At 45.1% G+C, this 27,336-nt stretch overlaps 1 protein-coding gene and 1 pseudogene across 3 annotated transcripts in view; both read right to left on the bottom strand.

Moving 5' to 3' along the window:
- The window catches only part of Rcor1 (REST corepressor 1), a 105,108-nt gene that overhangs the window by 16,948 nt on the left and 60,824 nt on the right, over positions 1 to 27,336 (bottom strand). The window contains exons 3-4 of one of the 2 annotated variants that reach the window (XM_004836914.4): positions 19,718 to 19,801; positions 3,126 to 3,178 (exon numbers count right to left, since the gene is read on the bottom strand). In XM_004836914.4, the coding sequence (XP_004836971.3) occupies positions 3,126 to 3,178; positions 19,718 to 19,801 (137 nt within the window). The remainder of the gene's footprint in view (positions 1 to 3,125; positions 3,179 to 19,717; positions 19,802 to 27,336) is intronic. The other variant, XM_087195612.1, reaches the window with a different exon arrangement.
- The window catches only part of LOC147822878 (tRNA (uracil-5-)-methyltransferase homolog A pseudogene), a 34,150-nt pseudogene continuing 26,621 nt past the window's right edge, over positions 19,808 to 27,336 (bottom strand). The window contains exon 1 of the transcript XR_015445183.1: positions 19,808 to 27,336. This exon is cut by the window's right edge and continues 26,621 nt beyond it. The product of XR_015445183.1 is annotated as a tRNA (uracil-5-)-methyltransferase homolog A pseudogene (transcript).

Genomic DNA, 27,336 nt, shown 5'->3' with positions numbered 1-27,336 from the left:
GTCATGTATCTACTTACTTCCTCTAAGCCTTACAGCTTTTCTTGTCTCTCATTTCCTGAGTTACAGTCTTCTTTTATGTTTAGTTGATTATTCATTGGGAATGTTTAAATTCCCTCTTCATCTCCCTTTGTATACATATATTCTACAGCGCCTGTCTTTGTGGTTGCCATGGGGATTACATGTAACATCTTGAAACTGTAACTTTCCATTGTGAGTTTATCCTGGCATAGTTTCAATACTATATACAAATTCAGCTCCTTAAACAGCTCTCCCCGACCTCTCTCAGTTAGTGAATTACAAAATTGTACTTTTATATATTGTATGCTAAAAATTGAACTAATAATTCTTCTAAATGCACCAGTCTCTTAAGTTATGTGGAAACAATGTGGAGTTACAAACACTAAGGCTGTAGCAGCTTTTAGACGTTTAAAAATGTCTGAGTCTCTGAAGTCCTATAGAGAACACCAAGTGCAGTTACATACACTGGCGCACTGGCGACCACCAGTCTTGGTGTAGACACGAGTCTGTCTGTCTGCAGGTTTGCTGAGCTGAGTTGCTCTGATATTTGTATTCGTGACCTTCATCAACTTTGGGAACCTGTTCTATTATTTAGAAGCTCTGTTGTCTCTTTCCATCTTCTCTCTCTGGAACTCCCACAACACAATGTTCTCCCACAGTACTTACGGTTCCTGTTCATGAGCATTTTTTCTTTTTGTTCCTCAAACTCCATAATTTAAACTGTCCTGTCTTTGGTTCACTGATTATTTCTTCTGCCTGCTCAAAGCTGCCTTTGAATCCCTCTAGTGAATTCTTCATCTGAGTTATAATTTTTGTTTTGGTACCAGGGATTGAACTCGGGTCCTTGCACTTGTGCAACAGGTGGAAAAACCACGGAGCTAAATCCCTAAAATTTTTAGCTCCAGAAGTTCTTTTTTTTTTTTTTTCAATACTTCAATTTTATTCATACATCGTTTTCTTGCCGTTCTTCCTATCTTGCTTTAGTTCTTTGAGCATGGTGACAATACTGCTTTACAGACTTCGGGTATCATCTGCCACCAACTCAATTGTTTTTCAAGGCCCATACCTTCTGTGTAATTTTTCTGTTGAAAACTGGCTACATAAATCAAATAATGTGGTGACACTGGTAAATCAGATACTTGTTCTTCCCTGGTGTGGTTTTTGTTTTTTTTTTTTTTTTTGGTACTGAGGATCGAACTCAGGACCTTGCGCTTCCAAGGCAGGCAGCGGAACCACTGAGCTAAATCCCCAGCCCCCCTGGTATGATATTTTTGTCACAGTTTTTGCTTCTTTGCCAGGTGCAATCTGTTTTCAAAGGATCAGCTGTAGGGCTCAGTGTGAGGTCTCTGCAGGTCTTTTCTGAGCCTGCTTCTTTCCCTGGCCATGCACTGTGACCTGCTGTTGTCGGTGGTCTTGGAGAAGCCTACTCCCACTGCACAGTCACCTGGGAACATCCTAACCACTCACAGCTGCCTCGCCAGGGGGATGTGAGAAACAAGAGGGGGGCAGAGGGCACAGGCGGGCCCCTGGGTCCCCTGAGGGTCATGACAGTAGGTGGCACAGCGCCCCTGTGACAAGCAGCAGTCAGAGCTCAGCACAGGTCCCCATATGCAGGGGACAGGGTGCTCTGCTGCCCCCTCCGGCTCCTGCAAGCCATGCTGGGAAGACCCACAGACACCTTCTGCACTGCAGTGCAGTGCGCATCCAGGTAGGGAGACAAACTCCTGGCTTCCACTGTGCTGCTGCCTTGGGATCCTCTCTGTCAGTGCCCTTTGTACACTAACGCATTTAGCTCGCAATCCCTGTGGCCTTACATGATTTCCACTTCTCAGATGAGAATATGGAGGCCCAGAAACACCGAGTAACCTGGCGACCAACTGCCTCAGAGCAGGGAAGACAGAAGCAGGACAGGCGGCTCCAGAACCTGTGCCCTTGAAGCACCACACTTTAACAGCTCTGTGTCGGAAAGGTGTAGAGAGTTTTCAGAAGCAACTGCTTTGTTATTCTTTCACAAGAAATCTCTAATATATACAGTGCCCCCCCACGCCCTGTTCAGGGGGAAAAAAATAGGTGACAATGAACAAGAACAAATGAGAACCAAAAGATAATCCAGCAATACTTTGCTACAAAACCTTCCAATATCACAATTCTAAACTAAAAATGATCGTTTCAAGATGGAATGGTCAAGACTATCATCCTGAAGAATTCATATAGCTGGGCACAGTGATGTATACTTGTAATCCCAGCTACTTGGGAGGCTGAGACAGGAGGATCACAAGTCTGAGGCCAGCCTGGGTAACTCAGCAAGACCCTGTTTCAAAAGTAAAACTAAACAGGGCTGGGGATGCAGCTCAGTGGTCAAGCAAGCCCTTGCCTACCTTATGAGAGGCCCTGGGTTCAATTCCCAGTACAAATAAAACAAAACAAACAAAAAACTCAAAACCACCACACAGGTATTATTTAGAAAATTTTCAATAACATTTACAAACATTTTAAATAAAAAAAAAAACTTAATGCTTTTTCAACCCAATGTATGAAGTTCATGCACAGGGTTTGGAAAATGAGAAACATATTTTTTTTGCTTTGAGTGATTCTGGAACTATATGAATGCAGATGGCTTTTCTAAAAAGTACCTTTAGTGACGAGGATAAAGTAATTCAAAGCGATGCCAAGCCTAACCACAGGTATCCACTTGTCTATAACCTAGCTCTGGGTACCCTGGATTGTTAGTTAATTGAGAAATGTGAGTAACTTACAGGCTGTAACAGCAGATCAATGCCACAGAAGGCATTAATCCACTTACTATACTTAAAGTAGGAATTCGAACCTGAGGATGAAATATAATTATCAACACACTTTGGTAGAAAAATCAATTTTGTAGTTTTCCTATCAATGTTCCAAATAATATTAAAAAAACCCTTAGTCGAACGTTTACCACTCAGTGATTCAAAACAAGGAACATCACCACAGCAGGAAACAGACTTTGTGCCAATGGGAGACCAGGCTCTGTCCCCTCCCCGCCGGGCACGTGGGCACCGCTGGTCTGTGCCCAGGCCCCTTGGGAGCCCGGGGACCCACCCCACGCACACAAGGAAGTGCGCCCTTACCTGCTCCATGTTGTACCCGTGCTTCTCCTTGGCAATAGCGATGTACTCGTCCACTGGAAGACAGGAGGGAGACCGTGAGCAGCCGGGAGTGCGAGATCGTGACAGCAGGCCCCAGCACGGCCCCGCCCTGCACAGGCCCATCCGGAAGTGGGCAGACAAGAGGGCTTCGGCTGCAGGGCACTGGCACTACCTCCGCAAGGGGAGCCTGGAAGTCTGCTCATTAGCAGACAAAGCAAGCAAAAACCCTTGCTTTACTCAAATTTTCTAAAACAGGTGCTACCTTGGTACTGTACTTCAGAAAGACATATGAAGCTGGTGTTGAATTTTAGTTTCACTTCAGGTTAAAGCACAAGCAAACTGTTTTTATGGGGTTTTGTTTGGTTTTTGGTGCTGGGGATCAAACCCCAGCCTCACACACGCACAATGTGGACCCTGACACTGAGCCAGCTGTGTGGTAAAACCCTAAGACACAAGAAGAAATCCCTGGCATGGCCTCAGCCTCATGTTTGCCTCTGATGATCCAACAGGGGGGCACCTGCTAGCTTTCTCGCACTGAGGACACATGAGAAAATGGACTGGCTGCACCCCAGGAGGAGCATGTGCCAGTCCTCTTTCCCAGCTGCCAGAAAACCCGGGCCAGCCCACAGCACGACTGAAACAAGAAAGGCACAGAACTCTCTGGAATAAAGCGTGAACTCCTCTTATCCCCCAACCTTACTCTCTAGAAGACAAACAGAAGGGGCTCCGAGTGCATTCTCCGCCCGCAGCCATGCTGAGATGGACAGAGACCTCCCCGCCCGGCTGCCTCCCTGCCGCAGCAGCTGACTCAGTCACCTCAGAGCCCTGCTCCTCCCAGTATCACTGACGGCCGATGCAGGAAAGAGGTCAGTTATTTTTTTTTTGGTTCCAGGGATTGAACTCGGGATCTTGCGCTTGTGCAGCAGGTGCCGGAACCACTGAGCTAAATCCCTGGCCCCAGAAAGAGGTCAGTTCTTTCTTTTTTTTTTGGTACCGGGGATCGAACTCAGGTCCTTGCGCTTGCTCAGCAGGCGGTGAAACCACTGAGCTAAATCCCTGGCCCTAAGAGGTCAGTTCTGCTAAGGAACTCAGGTGCTTTTCATAGCACATATTCTAATACTTGGGAAAACATTTTCCACTGACAGCAATACCTACAGTGTAACTCAATGGTTATGCCAACACAAAGCCACTAACTTACTGTTTTTATATTTGAAACACATACAGACTTGCAGGTTACTTCAGCAAATTCCAATTAACCTGGATGTCAGCAAACAACAAACTGTATGACCTTGGTATGAACACAAAAGTTGAATCTGAAGGAAGACGGAGGCGTATTCTAGAGTCCCTTGCTTTTTACTCCTGTGTGTGTCACACGATCTGAAGCGAGTCAAAGGTGTTCAGGCTGAGGAGTGACGTGGTCCCGGGCCCCTGTGGTCCTGGGGTGGCTGCTACCTGCTCACATTTCTTCTACTGCATCAGTGATGGGGCCCACTCAGCCTGACCCAGCCTCCCTGACCAGGGTTAGCTAAAAATGACAAGGGAAGCACATGCAATTTGGATGCTGCTCCAGCGGCTCTGGTGCCAGCGTTTTGACCTAAACCTCAGCCAGGTCAGGAGCAGTGGAACTCGGGTGGGGCTGGGTTGGCCGCTATCAGCAGTGGGGCACTGCGTCTCACTAGGGAGCGGCCATTACCCGTGTAGGTCTACAGGTGCCCTACAGGTTTCAAGGAAGTAAGTCAGTGAGGGAGCCCTATGACCTGCCAAGGGCACTGGCTCATGGCCGCCAGCGGACACAGCTCTTCAACATTTCTGCTCGCCCAATGTCCAACAACGCTCCGGGAGACAAGCGTTTGCCGCATGGGTGATGTCACCGTCCTAGGTTTTCTGTCTGGCAAGTAAAGGCAGCACGAGTGAGGCTGGGGTAAGAGAGGCCCAGAGCCAAGCTTGGTTCTGTTTCCTCAGAGTTCATACTGCAGTGCCTGGCACATAGTACCCGCTAATATAATGACTGGGTTACCTTTAGCAACTTCCTTGACTGTTTCAGTGTTGAATAAAAATCACAGGAGGCTGTTCTGGACCAAGCTTCTGCACTGGCCCCCAAAAGACCAAACTAAAACTCAAAATGGAGCCACTCTTGCTAATGTTTTGTGTCACTCATCTAAAACAGTTCTTTATCTGACTTTCAACTTCTGAGGATCAGAGAAATTTTCCAAATCGTCCAGTTTCAAATGACATGATAACAAATTCCCCGGGCTTTATCTATACACCAAAGTGACCTGAAATAACCTGGGGTTACTAATCAGTATTTTCTTGTTCTGGCTCCTCCTAGTCCTTTACAGGAAGCCTTTTCCTTCGGCTGCTGCTTCACTCAAGCCCTTCTCTGTGGACAAAGCCATCCTCTCTGCTGAGCCCACTTATTCCACATTGTGGGACGAAGTGTGCTCCAACTCTAGAATCAAAGTAAAGCGATCAGCTCTTTGAATTGTTCTAATTTTGTTTCATAATAGGAGACATTAGCTTTCACCAGCAAAACCAGGCCGTCCCTGACTGGGCAGCCAGGCCCTCCTTGCCCTTGTCCTCCCTAAGCTTCCGGGCCACATGCTGCTCCCTGCTGCAGACCCCCGGCACCTCCCTCCCACACTTCTCCTCCACCGGGTGGCAGCTGCTGCTGGCAGAACAGGGATGAAATAGAACCTGTGCATCTGTCACCACCTCCCACAGGATTCCCTTAAGTAAAGTGAAAGTAAGCTTTCAATCTGAAAAACTCAAATCTGCTCCCAGCTGCCCTTGTGAAAAACAGACTGACTGGTGCTGCAGGCGGTGCAGGAGGAGAAAGTGGGAACAGCACAGGCCCCGCTCTGCCCTGTCGGTCACCCAGCCTGGTGAGAGGCACTGCAGGCCATGCATTGCCTGGCTGGTAGAGACCACGCAGCTCAGCTCCCAGCGCTCCCAGTGCCACGCCCAGCCAGGGCTCAGTGCCTGGCACACAGGGGTGAGCGGGGAGGCATCAGCAGGTCCACTGCACTCCAATCTGTGGACGGCTGCACTGGTGTGCAATGTGATTTGGCACAACTCGACAACCCTCACTAAACATCCACTGAGAGTCGGCTAATCTCTCTGCTGATGGACACAGACACATTATGTGCAGCTATGGCCACAGAAGCACATGGACTGTGTGAACCTGGGACTCTGGTTTTGGTTGGTGTTTTTCAGACAGGGTCTCACCATGCTTCGCAGGATGCCCCCAAACCCCTGTGTTCCAGTGACCCTCCTGCCTCAGCCTTCCATGTCATCAGGACTAGGGGCACATGGCACTATGACTGGCTTCACAGCTTTAGGAGACAAGAACCCATCACGATGGCAGGCACAGGTAAATGTGACATTACTTAAAGACAGGGTAAGATCTCGCTTGTCAAGAGAACGTATGAAAGGGTCGGGGATTTAGCTCAGTAGTTTTGCAAGGACCCGAGTTTGATCCCCAGTACCAAAAAAGAAAAAAAGAGAAAAAGAGAACGTATAAAATCCCTAAAGCCCACACACTTACTGCTCTATACCTGCCAAGCTGGAAAGACAAAGCCAAACTGGTGTCCTGCAGGGGCCCAAGGCACACACAGAAGGACATGAGCACGCAAAGCAGCAGCACAGGTGGAGGCCAGCATGGAGAACAAGTGCTTGGTGTGTGACGGGGATGACACTGACACAAGGAAAGCTCCTGCAGGGTGTGTGGTAGCACCTGTAGCCCCTGCTGCCCCTAAGGCTGAGGCAGGAAGATCACTTGGGTTCAGGACGTTTGAGGCCAGCGAGGGCAACACAGCGAGACCCTGTATCAAAAAACCCCAAACAAACCAACCCCACCAAGAACCAAGGAAAAAGAAAGATCCCTAAACAGCTCCAGGGACTGAACGATAATGGCAGCTAGCAGTGGAGCAGTCAGTGGCAGTCGCAGCTCTGAGCTCTCTGTGGGGGTTACCCTTTAATCCTCCACTCACAAGCGCAGGAACTGAGGTCCAAAGAAGGGCTGGGCCTCGGCCAAGGTCACCTAGTTGCGTGTGGCAGGAAGGGGACTCGAACACCCTAATGTGTCTGGTGGCCTGGTCTGTGGAGTCTCGTGAGGACAGCGGGTGGTGAGCCGTGCAGGGTAGCACACTCCAGGCCAGGAGGACAGGGTGAGAGACACTGCGTGGGCAAGCAAAGGCGGGCACAGAACTGGGGGGTGAGAAACAGGCGTTGCGCTCATCTCCCCCACTCATGCTTCCATCCGGGCCGCAGTCGGCTGTACCACCCGTGAGTCTCAGAGGGCACCGCGCAGGGGGGATGCAAAACAGTGCTGCCCTCAAGCTCAGGTCACCCTGCCTTCGCCAGGCCCTGGGAGATGGAGGTTGACGCGGGAGGGTGGCCGAGGACAGGGCTAAGGACGGGACCCTGCTACCCTAACAAAAGCAAGCATCAGGCAGGCAGAGGAGATACAGCAGCAACTTCTCTCATAACTCAAACTATCGCACGAAATTTTAGAAATATATTTATAACAAACATCGTGGAACCTTTTATTATTTAAATAAGGAATAGGTTATCACCAACTCGCTGAGAAGCCAAAGGCAGGGTGGCACTAAAGTGAAACAAGTCTGCCACCTGGTGGGCCCAGATGTCACTACAGCCAGCGTCCGCAAGCTCCCTCCGCAGAAAACAAGGCAGGCGGGACGTACGTGCTTTCCCAAGACGCCAATTCCAAATCTGGTTTTGTTTCTTAAAAATCCCACTGCGCATAACGTTTTACTGCACCCTCCTCACACCCGGACTCGCAGACGATGTGATTTGTAAACAAGCTGCTGCCCCCACCCCGCCCCCCTGCGTCCGCCCTCCCCGGGCAGCATGCACCTCAGGACTGGGCAGTTTCTCCCTCTCCTTTCTAACTCAGTTTCCTTAACAGCATAAGAGTGGACTACTACGACCCTAAAGGCTTCTTCCAGGGCTAATATTTCACAACCAATTCTTAAAACTCTTAAATGTTAAATGTAAATGTTTTTCCCTAACAAGAGAATGCCCAGGATATGTACAGCATCCACCCAGAAAGCGACCCCCAGTCTCCCAGTCATCAGAATGCCACTTAGTTGTGACTAATCAAAACGACATGCACCATTCTCCTTAAAAATCCCCAAAGTAGGGGCCGGGGATTTAACTCAGTGGTTCTGCTGACTGCCTCAAAAGCGCAAGGATCTGAGTTCAATCCTGGTACCAAAAAAAAATCCCCAAAGCAGCCATGCCTGTATCCCAGCACTTCTGAGGCTGAGGCAGGACTGCTCCAAGTTCAAGGCCAGCATGGACTACACAGCAAGAGTCTATCTCAAAATAAAAAAAAAAAAATCCCAAAGCAAAATGAGCACAATAGCTTTTTGGGGTTTTTTTTTTGGTACCGGGGATCAAGCTGGGGACCTTGCGCTTGTGAGGCAGGTGCTGGAACCACTGAGCTAAATCCCCAGCCCAGCACAATAGTTTTCTGCATTGAGTCTCCTGACTTCTTGCCAGCAGATACACAATCCTCATTCCCTCCTGCATACGCTTAGCTCTGCACTGTGAACTGATGGGAGAACCATGATCTGTATTCCCTGACCTGGAAGGGAAGGAATGGAGGGAGGGAGGGATGCAGGGAGGGAGGGAGACAGACAGAAAGAGATGCAGAGACAGACAGACAGAGAGACAGAGGTGCTGTTCTGGGCCATGATGTGAAGCTAAGAACCTGCAGCAGGGTAGGGTGGAGGTGGGGGACCCTTTCCTGAACTGCAGAATAAGTCATTAACAATTCTGAGATTGCATCTTACCGCAGAAAGATGGCCACCATCAAGAAATCAAAGAATAACAAATGCTGGTGAGGCTGTAGGGGAAAAGGACCCTTCTATGCTTGCTGGTGGGAGTGTAAACTAGTAGAACCACTATGGACATCAGTATGGAGATTCCTCAAAATAAAGCAAACTCAGGGCCAGGGATTTAGCTTAGTGGTTTCGCCGCTTGCTGCGCAAGAGCAAGGAACTGAGTTCTATCCTCGGTACCAAAAAAAAATAAAATAAAATAAAGCAAACTCCATTCCACCCAGCTATTCTCCTTCTAGGTATCTTCCCAAGAGTTAAGACATCATATTGCAGTGATCCGTGCACGCCCATGTTTATAGCGACACAACTCATAATAGCTAAGTCTTGGAAGCAGCCTATATGTCCATTAAAACATGAATGGAGATGGGGGCTGGGGATTTAGCTCAGTGGTTCCAGCGCCTGCCTCACAAGCGCAAGGATCTGAGTTCAATCTCCAGTACCAAAAAAAAAAAAAAAAAAAAAAGATGAATGGAGAAAGAAAATGTAGTATACACCCACAACAGACTACTACTCTGACAAAAAGGATAAACTTGATAGAAATGGCAAATAAACATATGAAAAAATGTTCAACATCACTGGTCATTCAAGAGATGCAAATGAAAACAATGCTGAGATTCCACCTCACCCCAGAAAGAAATGCTATCATGAAATCAACCAATAACAAATGCTGGTGGGGCTGTGGGGAAAGAGGAACCCTGCTCCACTGCTGTTGAGAGTGTAAACTGGTGCAACCACTGTGGAAATCAGTACGGAGATACCTCAAAGAACCAGGACTGGAAGTCCCATTTGACCCAGCTATTCCCCCGCTCGGGATCTTCCCAAAAGAATTAAAAGAATCATACCACAGTGATATATGCACACCCATTTATAGCAGCACAGTTTGTAATAGCTAAAACTGTGCCCCGTCAACTGGAGACTGGATAAAGAAAATGTGGTTTTTTAATAAAATGGAGTACTACTGAGCCATAAAAACTGAGAAATTAGAAACATTATTGTTAAATGGATGCACACTGAGGCGATACTCAAGTGAAATAAATAGGACACGTGTAAATACCGAATAGTTTCTCTAGTATGAGAAACTGAAAGTGTAAATAAGGACTAAAAGGTATAATAGATAATGTGAAATAGGAAGAAAAGGGCCAAAGGGGAAGGGGTAGGGGAAAGAAAAGAAGGGAATGGAATTAATATGAGAAAATGAAAAAAGGGAAACAAAGTCTTTGTAAATAGGGAGGGATGGAGGGGTTGAAGGGAGGGCAGGGGAAGGGGGAAAAATAAGAACCAAGATGGATTATGTAAAGGTGCAAATGTCCTATGATCAATGTCATTATATCGTATACCCTAAATGTACCAATAAAATTAATTTTTTTAAAAAAGGATAAACTTGATTCATTTGTAGGAAAATGGATGCACAGTGAGACAAGAACCTGGCATGAACACAGACAGATGATCTCACCAAGTATACAACATTAAAGTTTTGGTAATAAAAAGATTATGAAATTATCAAAATCATAGAAATGGGAAGAAACACACTTTTATGTTACTACTACATAATGTGAGGCTTTAACTTTATGGGCCTTTTCTGCTTTGTTCTGGAAGTGGTGGGGGCTGGGCCACACACACCATGTGCTGCGGGCTCCTGAGCTCTACCTTGGGGTCCCCTCCCATGGCTGCAGAGGCCCTACTCTCTTGGCTGGCAGCGCCAAGCCCTGGGTCCCAGCTCCCTGATGCGGGTGCCGCTCGCTAACAACGTTACTGCTTTCAAGCCCTCCTCCTGCGGGGGTTCAGGCAGGGGGCAGACGGTGTCAGAGGCCGGACTTGCAACTAGTTGGACATGGTCCCAACACCTCCTCCATCCCACACCGTCCATGCTACACTGGGACCCACGAGGACAGGGCCTGCGTGTCCTCGGCAGCTGTAGGAGGCGGAGAGGCTACATCACATAAGGCTCTGCCCCAGCACGCTTCCCACACATGACTGCCTCCACTGGAGGTCTCAGCACAGACAGGGGAGCTGGGCCACAGATGTGTCCGAGAGGGCGGCAGGTGGGGCTTTCCTGGGCAGGGCCTACCACCTGCAGCGCTTGAATCTTGCATGGCTGTTTTCCTCATCCAATAAAAAAATCTTCAATGAGCACTGCTGTAGAAATGGGTTCTTCTGGAGCTCTGAAAGCTGGCTGCAGTGGGGTGATGTTTTGCAATAAGCTAATGTCAGCCTGCCATGGTGGCACACACCTGAAATCCCAGCACTGGAGGAAACTGAGGCAGGAGGACAGCAAGCTGAAGCCCGGCCTGGCAATTTACGGAGACCCTGTCTCAAAACAAAAAGAGCTGGGGATGCAGCTCAGTGCGAAGGCGCTGGTTCAATCCTCAGAAAAAAGGTGGCGGCATCAATGCTGCACATCAAGTTTTTTCCCAAGGACCTGACAACCTTCAGACTCACTGTGCTCCTGGTGCTGCCCAGAAACGCCCTGCTCTCCTCCTCTTGGCTGCAGAAAGAAGTGACTGCATGGTAACTAACTGCACTGTCGGAAGTGCCAGCGAGTGCACTTAACTGGGAGACTTGACCTGCAGAACTGAGGAGGGAAGGGGAGACACTTCCAGCTTGCTCCTGTCGTTTACGGTAAGGGAAACAGAATCTCAAAGTTCAGGAACGGACATGGCTGAAGAAATCAAGCTCCAAGATGGAACATTATTTTTTTGTTTTTTGTTTTTGGTACCGGGGATCAAACTCGGGTCCTTGCACTTGCACAGCAGGTGGTGAAACCTATGAGCTAAATTCCCGGCCCAATTTGAGTGTAAATTTTCATACAGTATGACCCAGTCTCTTCAATATTCAACATGTGCTTTCTAAGAGTAAATATCTCTTACATTAGCACAGAACAGTAAATTCAACGTTGCGCTAATACTTTAATCCGTGTACCTATTCCAATCTGGATAGCTGACCACAAAATGTGCTTTATATTTGCTAAAGAATTTTAAAGTAAATGTCAGTTATTTTGTCTCATTCCTACATATGTCAATATGCATGTATTTTTGAAATGCAGGCGTATTTTATGTTACCATAATGTCATCATCACACTAAGAAAAGTAGCAAACTTCCTGGGAAACAGGAAGAAACAGTACCATATTCACTAGACTGTCCAACACCCCAGCGCTTACAGAAGAGGATGAGGAGCAAACCCACTTTGTATTTTACAGGTAGCAGCTATAGACCAGTATAACTGCTCTGGAAGATTATCTGGCATGGACTTCTCAAAGCTGACCGTCAACCTTCCAAATGGACACCAGGAATGTTGCTACAGTAGACTGCAGGAGCACAACCTAGAAACTACTGTCGTGCGCACTCTGAACAGAAAGGATAAAGAAAGGATAACTGAACAGATGACTTTCTTTTTTTTGGTGGTACTGGGGGTTGAACCAAGGGCCTTAACAATGAGTCCTTCTCTACTTTTGATTCTGAGACAGGGTCTCACCAAGTGGCCAGGCTGTGCTGAACTTTGCGACCCTCCTGCCTCTACCTCCCAAGTGCTCAGACTGTGGGTGAGCAGCGCCAGGCCCTGCTCGGAGCTTTCACCTAATCCCCACCCCTCTAATGTAGGCCCCAAAGCCAGAGACCTCAGGCCCTCCTGCAGAAAAGAGCCTTCCCGAGCACGTGCACACGAGCCTTGTCCCTGTGCTCAACAAAGCCCCTCCTACCCCAGCATTTCTTACTCTCACCAGGGAGGAGGATGAGCTATGCAGTGGGGTTTCTCAAACCTGGGGACCCGCAGGGCCAACAAGTGAACAGGTGAGACTACACTGCAGAATGGCAGGCAGCACTAAGGGACAGGAGCGAAGGGAGAGTGGTTCTTTTTTTCTTTTTTGGTACCAGGAACTGAATTCAGGGCCTTGCATTTGCCAGGCACGCAGTGTGCCGCTGAGCTACACCCCTGACAGGTTCCTTAGCTTCCCACTTCCCAAGAACAGTGTGGTTGCCGCCAGGAGGGTCCCCATCCCCACGCCACCACCTCTCCTGCCTGCTGAGCCCCTCCGGCTGGCGAGCTTCCCCCAGTCCCCAGCCAGGAGAAGCAGGGATCTTCTGTTGTGCCCGTGGGATGACAGGCAGGGCACGGAGACTCAGATGCCAAAGCAATTCCAGAGGCCACTGCCTTCTGCATCAGTGAACACCCTCCCACCCTGCAGGGCTTGCTGCGGGACAGCAGGCTATTTTTGTGTCCCCCACACCCCGGGTCACTGTCTCATCCAGGAATTTCCCTGATTATTCTGGGGAACTCTGTCGGAACTCTGGTGCTCTCGTCTATGCTACTGAGAATTATTTACATCGCTTCAACATGAAATGTGTCTCCAAAAGGCACATTTTCTAGGCGTATTCCAAAAGGTTGTATCTGTGATTAAATGACTTTTACTTAGACACAGCCCAAAGCAACTCATGTAATATCAGTAATGTTCTAAGTATTCAATTACCCTTTACTAAGGGAAGCAGCACACGAAGGCAGATGTATGCAGTAAACGCAGGCTGGAGACCAGAGATCTAGCACAAACCTGGCTACCAACGAGCTGAGAGAATGAAAACATTTGATTAAATCTCTATAGACCTCGTGTTTTTGCTTCTAAAAAGGAAGAACTAGAAAAAATACATAGACAAGTGCAAGGTCCTGAGTTCCATCCCTGGTACCAAAAACAAACAAACAAGAAAAAATACATAGAAATTACTTGTTCACATGCCCCTCCCCCGCCATTAGAAAATAAGCTTCCCCAATGGAAGTACTGGCAGACACCAGTAATCCTAGCACTTGGAAGGCTGAGGCAGGAGAATCACTGAGTTTGAGACCAGCCTGAACTAGTGAGACGCTGTCTCAAAAAACAAAAGAAGCTTCCTGAATCCCTCTCTACTCATGCACTCCAATGCACACAAAACTGCAAATGAATATCAATAAACTCAAACTGAAGGAACTTCTATCAAGAGACTTTTGGGGAGGACTTCATGCCATAAGATTTACCTACAAGAATAAGGGCATGATAGGGCCAGGGATTTAGCTCAGTGGTTTTGCCACCTGCTGTGCAAGCACAAGGACCTGAGTTCGATCCAGGTACAAAAAAAAAATTAAAAAAATAAAAAAATAAAAAGAATAAGTGCATGAGGGACTGGGGATTTAGCTCAGTGGTGCCGTGTCTGCTTTGCAAGTGCAAGGTCCTGAGTTCGATCCCCAGTACCAGGGGAAAAAAAGAGTAATAAGCGCATGAGCCTGAAATACAGAAAAGAATGAAAATGGCACTAGATAAGGAAAAAAACCACAACAATGAAAAAATAACAGAACAGTGGGCAAAGCTAAGACCAAGACACATGCACAAGTCACCCTCAGTGAAGGAAATCAATACAGCCCAGCTCCTGCCCCTTGCTACTTCCCCAGGAAGCTCAGGGGCACAGGGTAGGTGAGAAGTCAACCTGCACTCCACAACATGCTGGGAGGACGGAGCTCAGAGGGACCAGGGCGAGAAGCCAGAGCAAGCGCTGGTCCTGTGAGACAAAGCCCTCTCCTGAGGCAGCCTGGGCCCTGGCTGTCCGCAGCGGGGCAGTCACAGGTGTATGAGGTATGTAGGATCCTTTCAGGTTTCTGCTATTTTTAGCTGCGAACCTATAATTCTCTGGAAAAAAAGTCTATTTTAAAAAACAACCACCCAGGGCCAGAGATTTAGCTTAGTGGTTCCACTGCTTGCCTTGCAAGCACAAGGACCTGAGTTCGATTCCTTGTACCAAAAAAAAAAAAACAAAAACAAAAAACCAACCACCCAACATCATCTATGACTTAACATGAAGGGTCCATTCTGGAAAATGTGTCACTGGGCTTTTCTGCTGTGGGAGCATCAGAGAGGACCCATGAGAACTAGCTAGTATAGACAGCCTGCTCCCGTGGGCTCCCAGACGGTGCGGACATACGGTAAACAGCACAGCACTAAATCAAGCGCAGGAAAATGATGCAATCAACAGACTGGTACACACAGATGTGCTAGGCTCTGCCGTGAAGTGGCAGGCTGTTTCAGGGTACTGTTTTACACAGGAGTGAGTGTGCTTTAAATGGCAGTTCGGGCTGGGGATGTGGCTCAGAGGTAGAGCATTTGCACAGCGTGCCACAGGCCGTGGGTTCAATCCCCAGCACAACAAAACAAAGACAAAGCAACAATTAAAAGCATAATATAGTAAATACCTCACCAGCAAGCACCCTAGTGACCTGCGTGCTACATGACGCGCACATGACGCGTTCACACCAGCACCACCACAGACCTATGAGATGCAGGAATGTTCCGCTCCCTATCTTTCTTATACCTTATTTCAATCGTTCATATACATATACATATATATCCATATATATCCATATATATATATATATATATTCTCTTTTGGTGGGCCATTCTAGAATTGAACCCAGACAACATTCTACCACTGAGCTACAGCCCCAGTTCTCCATTATCGTATGTGACCGACAGATATGTGTTGACAGGCATGTCATTAGTCTACATGTGACAATAAGTAAAAATGTTTACTATAGCTTTTTAAAAAAGTTTTAAAAATAACTGCAAGATTCAAGTATCCATCAATAGGTAGGGTTGTTTTTTTTTAAGACTAAATTATGGTATTCTTATGGTTTATGTCTAGATGTTTCCCTAAAGCCTCAAGCTGTCATAGGTGGGGCTTTTCAGAGGTGGCTGGGTCTAGGGTGTGCGATGCTAGGATCAAGGGTATGTGAATACTAAATTAGTGCCTTGATTGGTTTGGCACAGTTCTGGGTAGGATTGGGGGTCCCCCACCCTTGATGTGAGCATTACACATCCTGGACAGAATATAAGGGACAGGAAGAGGGTTACTGTCATCACTTGTCATTTGCTGTTTCTTTGCTACTTCGCTACCTTCTGCCTGCCATGAACTGTTTCTCTCTGTGATGCCCTTCTGCCGTGCCACCCTGCTTTGGAGCCAGCAGGTTATGGACTAAAAACCACTATAAACTGTGAGCCAAATAACACTTTCCTCCTTTAACTTTGGGTGTTGGTACCACAGTTTAGCACCACAGTTTGTTACAGTAAAAAATTAGTTAACTGTAGATGTGCTGAATAACAAACTCCTAGATATATTTTTAGGAATAAACTGATGAAGAGCTTGCAGAAGAAATACATGCCTTGTAAATAATGGATATGGGAGGCCTTTTGCTCTCCACAGTATACATATTATTTGAATTTTGTACAACAGCATTTATTTTTATAGGCACAAAATAAATTAACTTATCTTTGTAATAATCCTATGTGATCCTGAAAGGCAGAATCTCAACACCCACTGTGAGAAGAAACAAACCAAGAGAAAAAGGCTAACAGACTTTCTGGGGAGCTGCTAAGAGCTATACCTGCCCTAATCTACTTCTACCCAAAGTCCAAATCAATGATGAAACCAAGACTTTCACATCCCTTCAAAATAAAGAAGGAAGTCAAGAAGAAAAGACTTCTTTCGCCTGTCTGCGTGGAAGAGCTGAGGGAGCGACGATAGATGGTGAAGGCCTTCTGCTGTCTTGCTGTGTCCCATGTGGTGACATCACCAAGCCGCCACTCAGCACAACGCCAAACTGCTGCACGCACTCACCCACCAGAGAAACCCAGTTCCCATGGAGGGGTCCCAGCACTTCACCTTCTTGCTCCTGAACAAGGAGGCGAACTCCTCCTAACTGTAACTCTATTCTCAGGAATATAATGTAAGAAACAGGACTAAGCTCTATGACTCAGTTCTTCACTACAGCCTTCTTTTACACAGCAATAAATTAGAAACAACCTAAACTTTCAGCAGAGGAATGATTAAACATGTTAACTCACCCATACGATGGAGTATTGTACAGTTATTTAAAATGTTACAGGGCATTTTAACAATGTGGAAAATGTTGGGCTAGTGTTCAGGACAACACTAACCACCATCTCATTTATATAAATATGCACAGGATAAAATGATCAGAAGAATCATTACAAAATGTTTACCAGTATCTTGAATAGAAAAATAGGTCAACTTTTTTCTTTTGTTTTTCAAGCTTTCAACAGTATATGTTACTTTTAGATTAGGTTTTAAAGTTTTAATTAATATTAGGCAGAGCTTACAGTAAAACTGCAAATTTATTTTATACAAAAACCACTTCTTAAAAATATTAACTATTTCTGGGGCCGGGGATTTAGCTCAGTGGTTCCGGCGCCTGCCTTGCAAGCACAAGGTCCTGAGTTCAATCGCTGGTACCAAAAAAACCCCACAAAAACCATGAACTATTTCTGTATTCTGCTCTTTTCTTCTAGGTCTAAGAAAAATAAAGTATTAAAATTAAAATCTGACTCCAAAGACTCTGGTAGGTAATACAAACAGGCAGAAGAGACAAATACAATCTTGCCCTGCTGTGCCATCCTGCCAGGGTGACTCAGCCTCTCTGGGAGGCAGGTGCAGGTGTCAGGGCACTGGACAGCATTGCAGGCACCCACGTGCGGTCCACACGAGCTCCCGCGCTTCCCGGACCTGGGGAAAGCCATCTATCTACCCAATGGGACAGGAACAGCCACTGGTTACCGTGGCGACTACAGGCTGCAGGCACAGGGACAGCTGGCAGTGCTTGACACCCTGCTCAGCAAATGCTCCCCAGTACCCAGTTTTGGGTACCACAACTAGAAACGGGCACAGGATCTATCCAGGAAGGCACAGAGATGCAAGGAACCCTAAATCCAGCTATCCGAGACATGAAACAAGGCAGCAGAGGGGACAGGATGACAGAGCAACCAAGAGATGCAGATGAAGCAGACCCATTCGGCAGAGCTCAGAAAGCAACGTTTACAAATGCGAGAGGCAGACTTTCAGCTCTCTGTAAGAAAGGACAACATGTTCAAAAATTGGCATAGAGGGCTTTTGTAAGTCACTGCAAGTGCTCAAAGAGAAGAGGGGAGGACCAGGAAATGCTCAGAAAGGTCTTCTCAAGCACAACAAAGGCATCAGGAATAGCAATGCTCCTCTTTTAATATTCTGGTCTTTGTTCTTATTTTTAGTGTGACACTGGGGATTGATTCTAGGGCCTTCACACCTAGCCACATCTCCAGCCCTTTCTTACTGATTTTATTTATTTATTTTTGGAGACAGGGTCTTGCTATGTAGTTCAGGCTGGCCTTGAACTCACAGTGATCCTCCTGCTTCAGCCTCCTGAGTGCTGGGATTGCAGCCGTGTGCCACCAGACCCGGCGATACTTCTTTATTTTGAGACAGTGTCTCGGTAAATCACAAGGTGCCCAGGTTGTACTCAAACTTGGGATCCTCCTTAGCTTCCCAGAGTGCTAAAATTACAGGCTATGCTGTTCTTATAAACTCATAAAACAGCAGAGTGATGGTGGTGAGATTAAGATATTTAAAAAATCACATCAGACTGGAAAGAATTTTTTTATTGCTAAGTTTAGCATTACTAAGAGTAGTTGAATTTCTCATGCTCTGTGGAAGGGACTGTACAAAAAAAAAAGGGATCCCTCTGGGTCAAAGTGAAATGTGCTTCTTTATGTATGAGCTCTTAGCACCTTCAATATGCTAACGCAGATGTTGAATATTCACTACACGTGATCGCTCAACGCTGTTTGGCACTGGAAAGTATTAACACCTATTTTAATAGGGCAAAACATGATCTGGGAAATCCTGGTTAAAGCCTAAGAGTTCCAGCTTTTAATGAGAACATACCAGACTCCTTACGAACATCACTGATGGATGTCTAAAACCACCACCTTCAGAACAATGATTCTTAGCCTGCATATTTGTCAAAGATCTCTTCAAGAATCCAGAGTCTTTTTCTCCAAAAAAATACACATCATACCCAAAATGCTGCATGTGATTTCAGAGTTAACTCTGTAAATTCCATCCATGGGGCTCCATTGAAAAACTAGCAAAGGGAGGCTCTGTCTACCCTCAAGTGATGAAGGAAATAAGGACTTTGAAAACGGCAAGGCTGGCGGGCAGGGGGTGCCCGCCTGTAATCCCAGCACTGGGGAGATTGAGGCAGGAGGACTGCCGGGAGATCAAGGCAGCCTGGGTTACATGGCCAGACCCTATCTCAAAAAACTTTAAAAGAACAAAAAACTTCCTGAAAATGACAAGGACTTAGGGTAATACAGCAGCTATAAAATTAATCTGGCATGGCATCATGAGCAGCAGGGACAGAAAATACAATTAATATTACTAACAGCTAAAGAAACCCTACCTTGAAAAAAAAGTAGCTCAGGATATAGTATTTGCCTAATAAAATCTCAAATACTGTCAAACACCCAATTCAAATGCTTTGCTTCCAGCCAGGCTCAAGTCTTACATAATAAAGATTTTTCCCAAAAACACATTTGCCCTTTGTAATCCTTCAAATTAAAACTTGTTCAACTCTTAGTCTTTGTCAATCTGAAAGCCTCAGTTAGTGGAGCTACGTGCTGCACTGTAGCTCTCTCTGCACTTGGAACGATTCTCCTAGACTTTGGTATTAGCTGATACACAGCACTGGAAAACAGGAAGTTATGAAGTCACAGATTAGCAATCTTTCAGGTGACAGGCCAGAGTTAGGAAGCACATATTTTCAAACTCTTCACACTACTGTACAAGGACCATGTGAGAGAATGTAACCGATGTGGGATTCTGGCCGCGCTGCAGAGGAAGGTGGGAGCAAGGTGCTCTGGGACTTACGTTTTGCCTCCGATAGGTTCTGATTGGGCGACCAGACCAACATGCCAAGATTGTCTCGTTCCTGACTGCGCCTTGCCAGTTTGGCTTGGGGAAGAGAAGAGAGAGTTCTCATTACAATTTAGCAGATACAACAGGCAGTAACAGCAACACTCCGGTCTTGTAAGACTCAGACTACAGCGACCTCACCCCTTCACTGAGGCTGCGTGGGAGACGCTGACATCCTGGGGAGCCAGGGTGGGGTGGCCAGGGCACTGCAGCAGGTCTACCTCCAGGACTCCTGTTCGCCTGCGATTCACAGAACGCACAGATGCATGCAAGGCAGGTGTAACTGTCATTGCCATGTGCTGGGCGAGGGCTTAAGGGGCCAGAGGGCTCTCAAGAGGTGCAGCCAGGGTCCCCCAAGGCTAGCACGTTCTGCTGTCTCTACCAGATTAACTTCCTGGTGACTTGACAACAGTGATCCAAGGATTCTTTCAACAGCCTTATTAAAGAATAACCATTAAAAAAATCTAACCAGTTCCGCTGCCTGCCTCGAAAGCGCAAGGTCCCGAGTTCTATCCCCAGTATCAAAAAAATCTAACCAGAAAAAGAAACTCCTAAAATGCATCTTAAAATTGTTAATAATAGGTCAACATGTTTACATGTGCAAACTGTTAACATGTACAACTGTTGGGAACAACAACATTTTAAATGGCTTTTTTTTCTGGTGTGTGTGTGGGGGTACATGCTCACTATAATATTGCCCACACTGACCCCAAGCCTGTGATCCTCCTGCCTCAGCTTCCCCAGTAGCTGGGAATTCCAGGTGTACTGCACCTGATTAAAACAGCATCTTTGGAAAGTAACAAAAGACTCAAGAGCTTCACTATAATTGGTCCCTTCATCCAGTAAAGTCCAGATAGACATCAGTCACCCAGGTGGGTGACCAGGACCTCCCGACCCATCTGTTCCTAAGAATGTCTTTGACCTTTCCATGTACCCTTGCTGCATGACTTGCCTCCCCACTGGATCAATATTACCTAAGTGGCTATACTTGTAATCTTACTGGTTGATCATAGTTTTGAAACATGTTGTGCCCACCTTGTGAATTTGGTCTGTAAAACCTTCTTAGAGAAGTGGGGTCCGTGGCAACTTACTTTCAGGTACCCTCCTGTCTCTCAGAAGCTATCTCTCAATAAAGTTTTCCTGCTCTTTACCTCCGCTGTTCCTTAGAATTCATTCTGTGATTTCAGGGAACACAAACTCGGCATATCTGACATCTAGCAGGTTGGGAGTTACATTCTTCCCCTGTACCACTAATGTTTGGATAATAAAATGTCACTTGAGTTCTAGAGGGGACAAACACAACATCAAAGAAAATATTCAGCAAATAAACACATGAAAAGGCATCAAAATCAGCCATTAGGGAAAGGCAACCTGAAGCCGCTGGAGACTCCATAACTTGCCTACAAAAGAGTATACAATTGAAGGACAGATAATACTGAAATCTGGAAGAAGTGGAACTGTAGACTGCTGGCAGGTATATGAAATGATATTACAGTGGACCCTGGACTTACGAGCTCAATTCATTTCCGAGGGGTGGTTGTAACTCAAGTTGGTCAATGAAGGCTCAGGCCCCTCTACACAGCCTTCAGAGTCTCTCTCCTGTACACAGGCAGATCTCAGTGTCCTTAGAGAGACAATGGCCCAGCATTTCTCAACCCCACACAGGAGAGGATGCTGTAAGGTCCCTTCCAGAGCTCTCTTAAGGGTTAAACCTGTATCTGAGACCATCTGGAATCACAAGTGGCCAGTATTCGGGTTGTAACTCAAAACTTTGGTCCTACATTAAAACTATAATTCCACCACAACCGAAGTTGTTCATATGTCAGGCTGGTCATAACTCGAAGGTCCACTGTATCACTCTTGGGGAAAGTCACAATTTGCTAAAATTGTGGCATATCCATGCAACAGAATATAACTCAGCAATATAAAAGGAAAATGAATTAAACACACAAGAACAGAAATGAATCTCAAAATAGTTATGCTGAGTGAGAGTTATAAATATGAAAATGGGAAGGCTTTTAGAAAGACTTCTCCAGTGCTGGATAGGAATCAAAGTAACTGTGAATTCATGGTCTGCAGCATCAACAAGACTGCAGAGTACGCTCAGCATAGGCATGCAGCCATTCATCCCCTCTCTCTGCCCACTGGGAAGGCCTCAGAGGAATGACGGACAACCCAGCAACTCCAAGCACACAACTCCCAGACAGGGTTGCTAACCACCAATCTCCAATAAAATAAACTTGGACTCCTTAAAGAAATGGTTTATTGGCCTGGGGATTTAGCTCATTGGCACCGGGGCTGCCTCGCAAGCACAAAGTCCCAAGTTGGATCCCTGGTACGGGAGGAAAAAAAAGAAAGAAAGAAATGGTTTATTCCAGGACTGGGGCAGCAAGATTACAAAATGATCCTGGAATATTCTGTTACACCAGAAAAAAAAAGTTCAAAGAACAATAGAATCTATCCCCCCCAGGTCCAATCCAGAAGGATTTGAGCAAGGATATAAATGATAGTAACAAAATAACAACTCATGAGTCCATACTGATATAAATACACAAAAGGACAGATAAAATGGAGGTGAGGCAGGACAAAGGAGAGGAAGAACCAGAACAATGCAGGAAGACTCACACTGCCCTCTTGCAAGGCTTCCTACATAAAGGCACAGTTGGTACAGTACTGGCAAAGAAACAGACACAGAGATCAAAGAAACAAAAGACACTTCAGAAACAGACCCATGCAAACATGGCCAGCTGATGTGTGACAAAGGTCAAAGGTGCTGCAAGAATCCAGTGGAGGAAGTGTCCTCTTCAACAAAGGGTGCCTGAATAAGACTCCAATGCAAGGAAAAGGGAGCCTCAGTCTGCCTCACAACTTGAAATGCATCTTGTACATAAAATTTGACACTTTTAGAAAAACACACAGGAGAAAGTCTCTTGTGTATCTGGTTTAGGAAAACTGTGCTTAGATATGTCCCTAAGAGCATCTTCCACAGAAAATGATAAGCTATGCTCAATCAAAATTTAGTAACTTCTGCTCTGCACACACGATTGAGATACACTTCAAACTGTGAGAAACATTTGCATATCACATGTCCAAAAAAGGATGTGCATCCAGAATACATAAAGAACTTTCAAACTCAATAATTAAATAATCCAACTTGTAAAGACCAGGCCAAAGATGTGAACAGTGGCATGCTTGAAGTCACAAAGAAAAGCCACGACGCGCCTATCCCACCCAGGGTCCAAAGCATGCAGGCAATGCCCTTACAGGATGTCTAAAACAGAGCAAGGATGAGCAGCACTGAAACTCTCACGCAGTGCTGGGGTAAATGCAAAGTGGTAAAGTCACTCTGGAAGAGCACACAGCTTTTCATAAGGAAACAGTGATCGCTGCCAAATGACAGAGCCAGGAGCTTCGCTCCTCAGGAAGATGCCCCACAGGACTAGTGCTCGTTCTTCACCTCACTGCAGCAGTCGGACATGAGGGCACACGCCTGTAACCCGATACTCCTTCAAACGCGTGCACATGCAGCTGCGGTGCTTTTTCAAAGTGCTGGTTAGACCTATGGGAATTCATTCTCTGTTTTTTGGTCCTAATCAGCATTTTAAAAAAAGACCAGCGGGGCATGGAATATTGCACACCTGTGATCCCAGCACTCAGGAGGCTGAGGCAGGAGGATCATCATTGTGTTCGAGGCCAGCCTGGACTATAAAGCGAGACCCTCAAGAATGGACAATATCAGCACGTTTCATTCAGTGTATGCATACACCATTGGTAGAGACTTTTAAAATCTGAAAGTCCCTACGCCAGAACCTCTTCAAAATACAGCCTGGAATGCCACTGTGCCACTCAGTTCTGGGGGCTGTGTTTGTTCTGAGACTCAGTCTCGTGGCTGCTCAGGCTGGGCTGGGATTTCTGAGCTCAAGTGGCCCTCCCACCTCAGCCTCAAGTCGCTAGGGCTGCCAACATGCTTGCCCACACCCAGCTCTGCTGTTAAACTTCATGTGCCAACCTGGCTAGACTGTAAGCACCCAGCTGTTCAATCAAACACTAAAGTATGTGTTGCTATGAAAGAACTTATCAGACAGGTTAACGTCTACAATGAGATGACGCGAAGACAACTCTCCACAATGGAGGTGGCCCCACGAGCAAAAATTCAGATTTTAGAAAAGAAAGTGTAAGGTCGCAACTCCTCCCTGGAGGCCTGCCCTATGGATTTCAGATGTGCCAGGCCCTACAAGCAGCCAACCTCTAAATACACAACTTTAAATAAACCTCGAAATCACACACAGGCACATACTCACGCACATTCCATCAGCTCCACCTGGAGAATCCTGACTGACAGTCACTGCAGGAAGAACCAGGTGTGAAACAAAACCCAAGAAAACCCTTAGCATGGATAAGCAGATTGGATAAAAGATGGCTATGTGAATTTAAAGGAATTAAATACAGAAAATAAAACATCAGATCTACATCATTTTTATTACAAAAAGCAAGCTGAAGGAATTGTATAATATAATAGAAGATTAAGATATAAAAGCAATGCTCAATATTATGGGTGTGCATACATTTGAGGAATAAAAGGTACATGATAAACATATCTTAAAAATCAGATTGGGGCCGGGGATTTAGCTCAGTGGTTCTGCCGCCTGCCTCACAAGCGCAACAACCCGAGTTCGATCCCCGGTACCAAAAAAACAAAAAACAAAAAAAAAATCAGATTGATAGCCGATGTGGTGGAACATGCCTATAATTCCAGCACTTCTTGGAAGGCAGGAGGACTGCCAGGAGTTCGAGGCTAGCCTGAACTAATAGCAAGATCCTGTCTAAAAAAAAACAAAAAACAAAAACAAAACAAAAAATCAGATTGAAAGCTACTCTGGAGTACTTTTTTTTTGGTAACGGGATCGAACTTGGGTCCTTGAGCTTACGCAGCAGGTGGCAAAACCACTAAGCTAAATCCCCAGCATCTATTCTGAAAAAGGGAAATCTTGCTCTGCAGCATCTATGTTTCACTGGTCTTTACAAATTTAGATGGCAGGTAGAGAAATCTTGCATATTTTTGTTTGTACAATTTTAAAACACAGAAAAATTAAAATACATTCTTCTCAGCAGCACATGGAACTTTCTCCAAAATAGACTACATCCTAGTCAATAAAACATGTTAGAGAAATGCAAAAGGATTGAAATTATACCAAGCATATTATCAGATTATAGTGCAATGAAACTAGAACTCAATGGCAAAAGAAACCACAGAAATTATGTAAATGCACATAAACTAAACAATATACTCTTGAATAATCAATGGGTCACAGAAGAAATCAAGTAAAAAATAAGACTGTTCCTAGAGTCAAACAATAATGCCAGTACAAGATACCTGAACTTACTGGACACAATGAAAGTCATCCTAAGAGGGAAGTAAACAAAGCAAGCCCAAATAACCTAACGGTGTATCTCAAAGTCCTAGAAAAACAAGAACAATTCAAACTCAAAGCTAGTACAAGGAGAAAAATTATAAACATCACAGCAGAAATTAATGAAATTAATGAAAACAACCCTCCCTCCCAAAAAAGCCCAAAGACTCAATTAAAAGCTAGTTCTTTAGGGCTGGGGATTTAGCTCAGTGGTTTCACTGCCTGCTGCGGAAGCGTAAGGAACTGAGTTCGATCTCCGGTACCAAAAAAAAAAAGAGCTAGTTCTTTGAAAGAACAAAATAGACCAATCCTTAGCCAATCTTACTAAAAGAGGAAAGAAAATCAATGCAATTAGAAATGAAAAAGGTGAAATCATGACATCACTAAAATCTAGATTATAACCCACTACTTCACAAACCTGTAAGCCAATAAATTGAAGAACTCAGAAGAAATAAATAGGATTCCTAGATACATGTGAACTACCAAAACAGAACCAAGATGATTTTTAAAACCCTAAGTAGTCCAATAACAAGCAATGAAATTGAAGCCATAATTTAAAAAAAAAACAACACAACCTACCAATTAAGAAAACCCCAGGTCCTGAAGGGTGCACTGCTGAATTTTACAAGAATTTCAGGGAAGATCTAATGCCAGGACTTTTCAAACTCTAATGAAAGTGAAAGGGAAGGTCTTGGAAGACTTGGACTTTCCAAAGTCTTGGAAGGTATCATTACCCTGATTCTAAAAACAGACAAGGATCTAGCCAAAAAAACAGAACTATAGGCCAATCTCTTTAATGAACACAGATGCAAAAAAAATGTAACAAATCATCAAAAAGATCATACATCATGGTCAAGTAGGCTTCATCTCAAGGATGCCAAGGATGGTTCAACATACACAAATCTTAATAAATGTAATCCCTCATAAATAAAAGCAAGGACAAAAAATCACAGATCATCGGGGATGGTGGCACACACCTAAAATCGAGAGGCTGAAGCAGGAGGATCACTGATAGTTCAAAGCCAGTGTGGCTGTTTCAAAACAAACAAACAAACAAAACAATCCACACGATTATCTCAATAGACACAGAAAAGGTCTTTGACAAAATCCAATGTCCATTCATGACAAAAACCCTGAAAAAAATATAGAAGGCTCTTATCTCAATTTGATAAAAGCCATTTATGACCAATCTACTGCCAACATCATATTAAACAAGGAAAACTTGAAAGCTTTACCTTCAAAATCAGGAACAAGACAAAGTCCACTATCTCCACTCCTGTTCAACACAGTCCTTGAAATATTAGCCAGAACAATCAGACAAGAGAAAGAAAAGGAACACATATAGTAAAGGAAGAAGTCAAATTAGTATTATTTGCAGATGACATGATCTTCTACACAGAAGACCCCAAAAAATTCCACCAAAAGACTCCTAGAATTAATAGCCAAAATCAGCAATGTAGCAGGATATAATATAAACACAAAAATCAATAGTGTTTTTGTACACTAATGAACTCACTGAGAAAGAAATTAGGAAAATATAATAGTATCAAGAAAAACTAAATACTCAGAAATTAATCTAACCAAAAAAAAAAAAGAAATTAACCTAACCAAGGAAGTGACAGACTGTAATGAAAATCACATCACTCTGAAAAGGGAGATCAAAAACTACATCAGAATAGGAAAAAAGGTCCAAAGATGAAGGAGTGAAGGGAGGGGAAGGGGAAAGGAAAAGAGCGAAAGGAAAAACTATGAGAAAAGAAAAAAAAATGGAAATGAAATCTATGTAAATAGGGAAGGGTGGAGGGGGCAAAGGGCGCACAGGTAATGGGAAAAAAAATAAGAACCAAGATACATCATGTACAGGTACAAACACCCAATGATAAATGTAAACGAATTGTGTACCTAAAATGTACCAATAAAAGAACTAAAAAAAAAAAAAAATCAGAAAATGGAAAGATAGCCCCTGTTTTTATTTTTACCGTTTTACCTTTTTATTGGTACCGGGGATCAAACTCAGGACCTTGTGCTTGTGAGGCAGGTGGCAGCACACCCTTATTTTTAGATAGGCAGAAACAATATAGTAAAAATGGCCATACTTCCAAAACTGGTCTATAGATTTAACGCAATCCCAATCAAAATACCAACAGCATTCCTCACAGATCG

The sequence above is a fragment of the Heterocephalus glaber genome, unplaced genomic scaffold (assembly GCF_053883595.1).
Source record: "Heterocephalus glaber isolate CG9 unplaced genomic scaffold, H.glaber_assembly_v1.0 deba00001608, whole genome shotgun sequence".
Taxonomy (NCBI): Eukaryota; Metazoa; Chordata; class Mammalia; order Rodentia; family Bathyergidae; genus Heterocephalus; species Heterocephalus glaber.
This window is presented reverse-complemented; position numbering and strand designations above follow the sequence as displayed.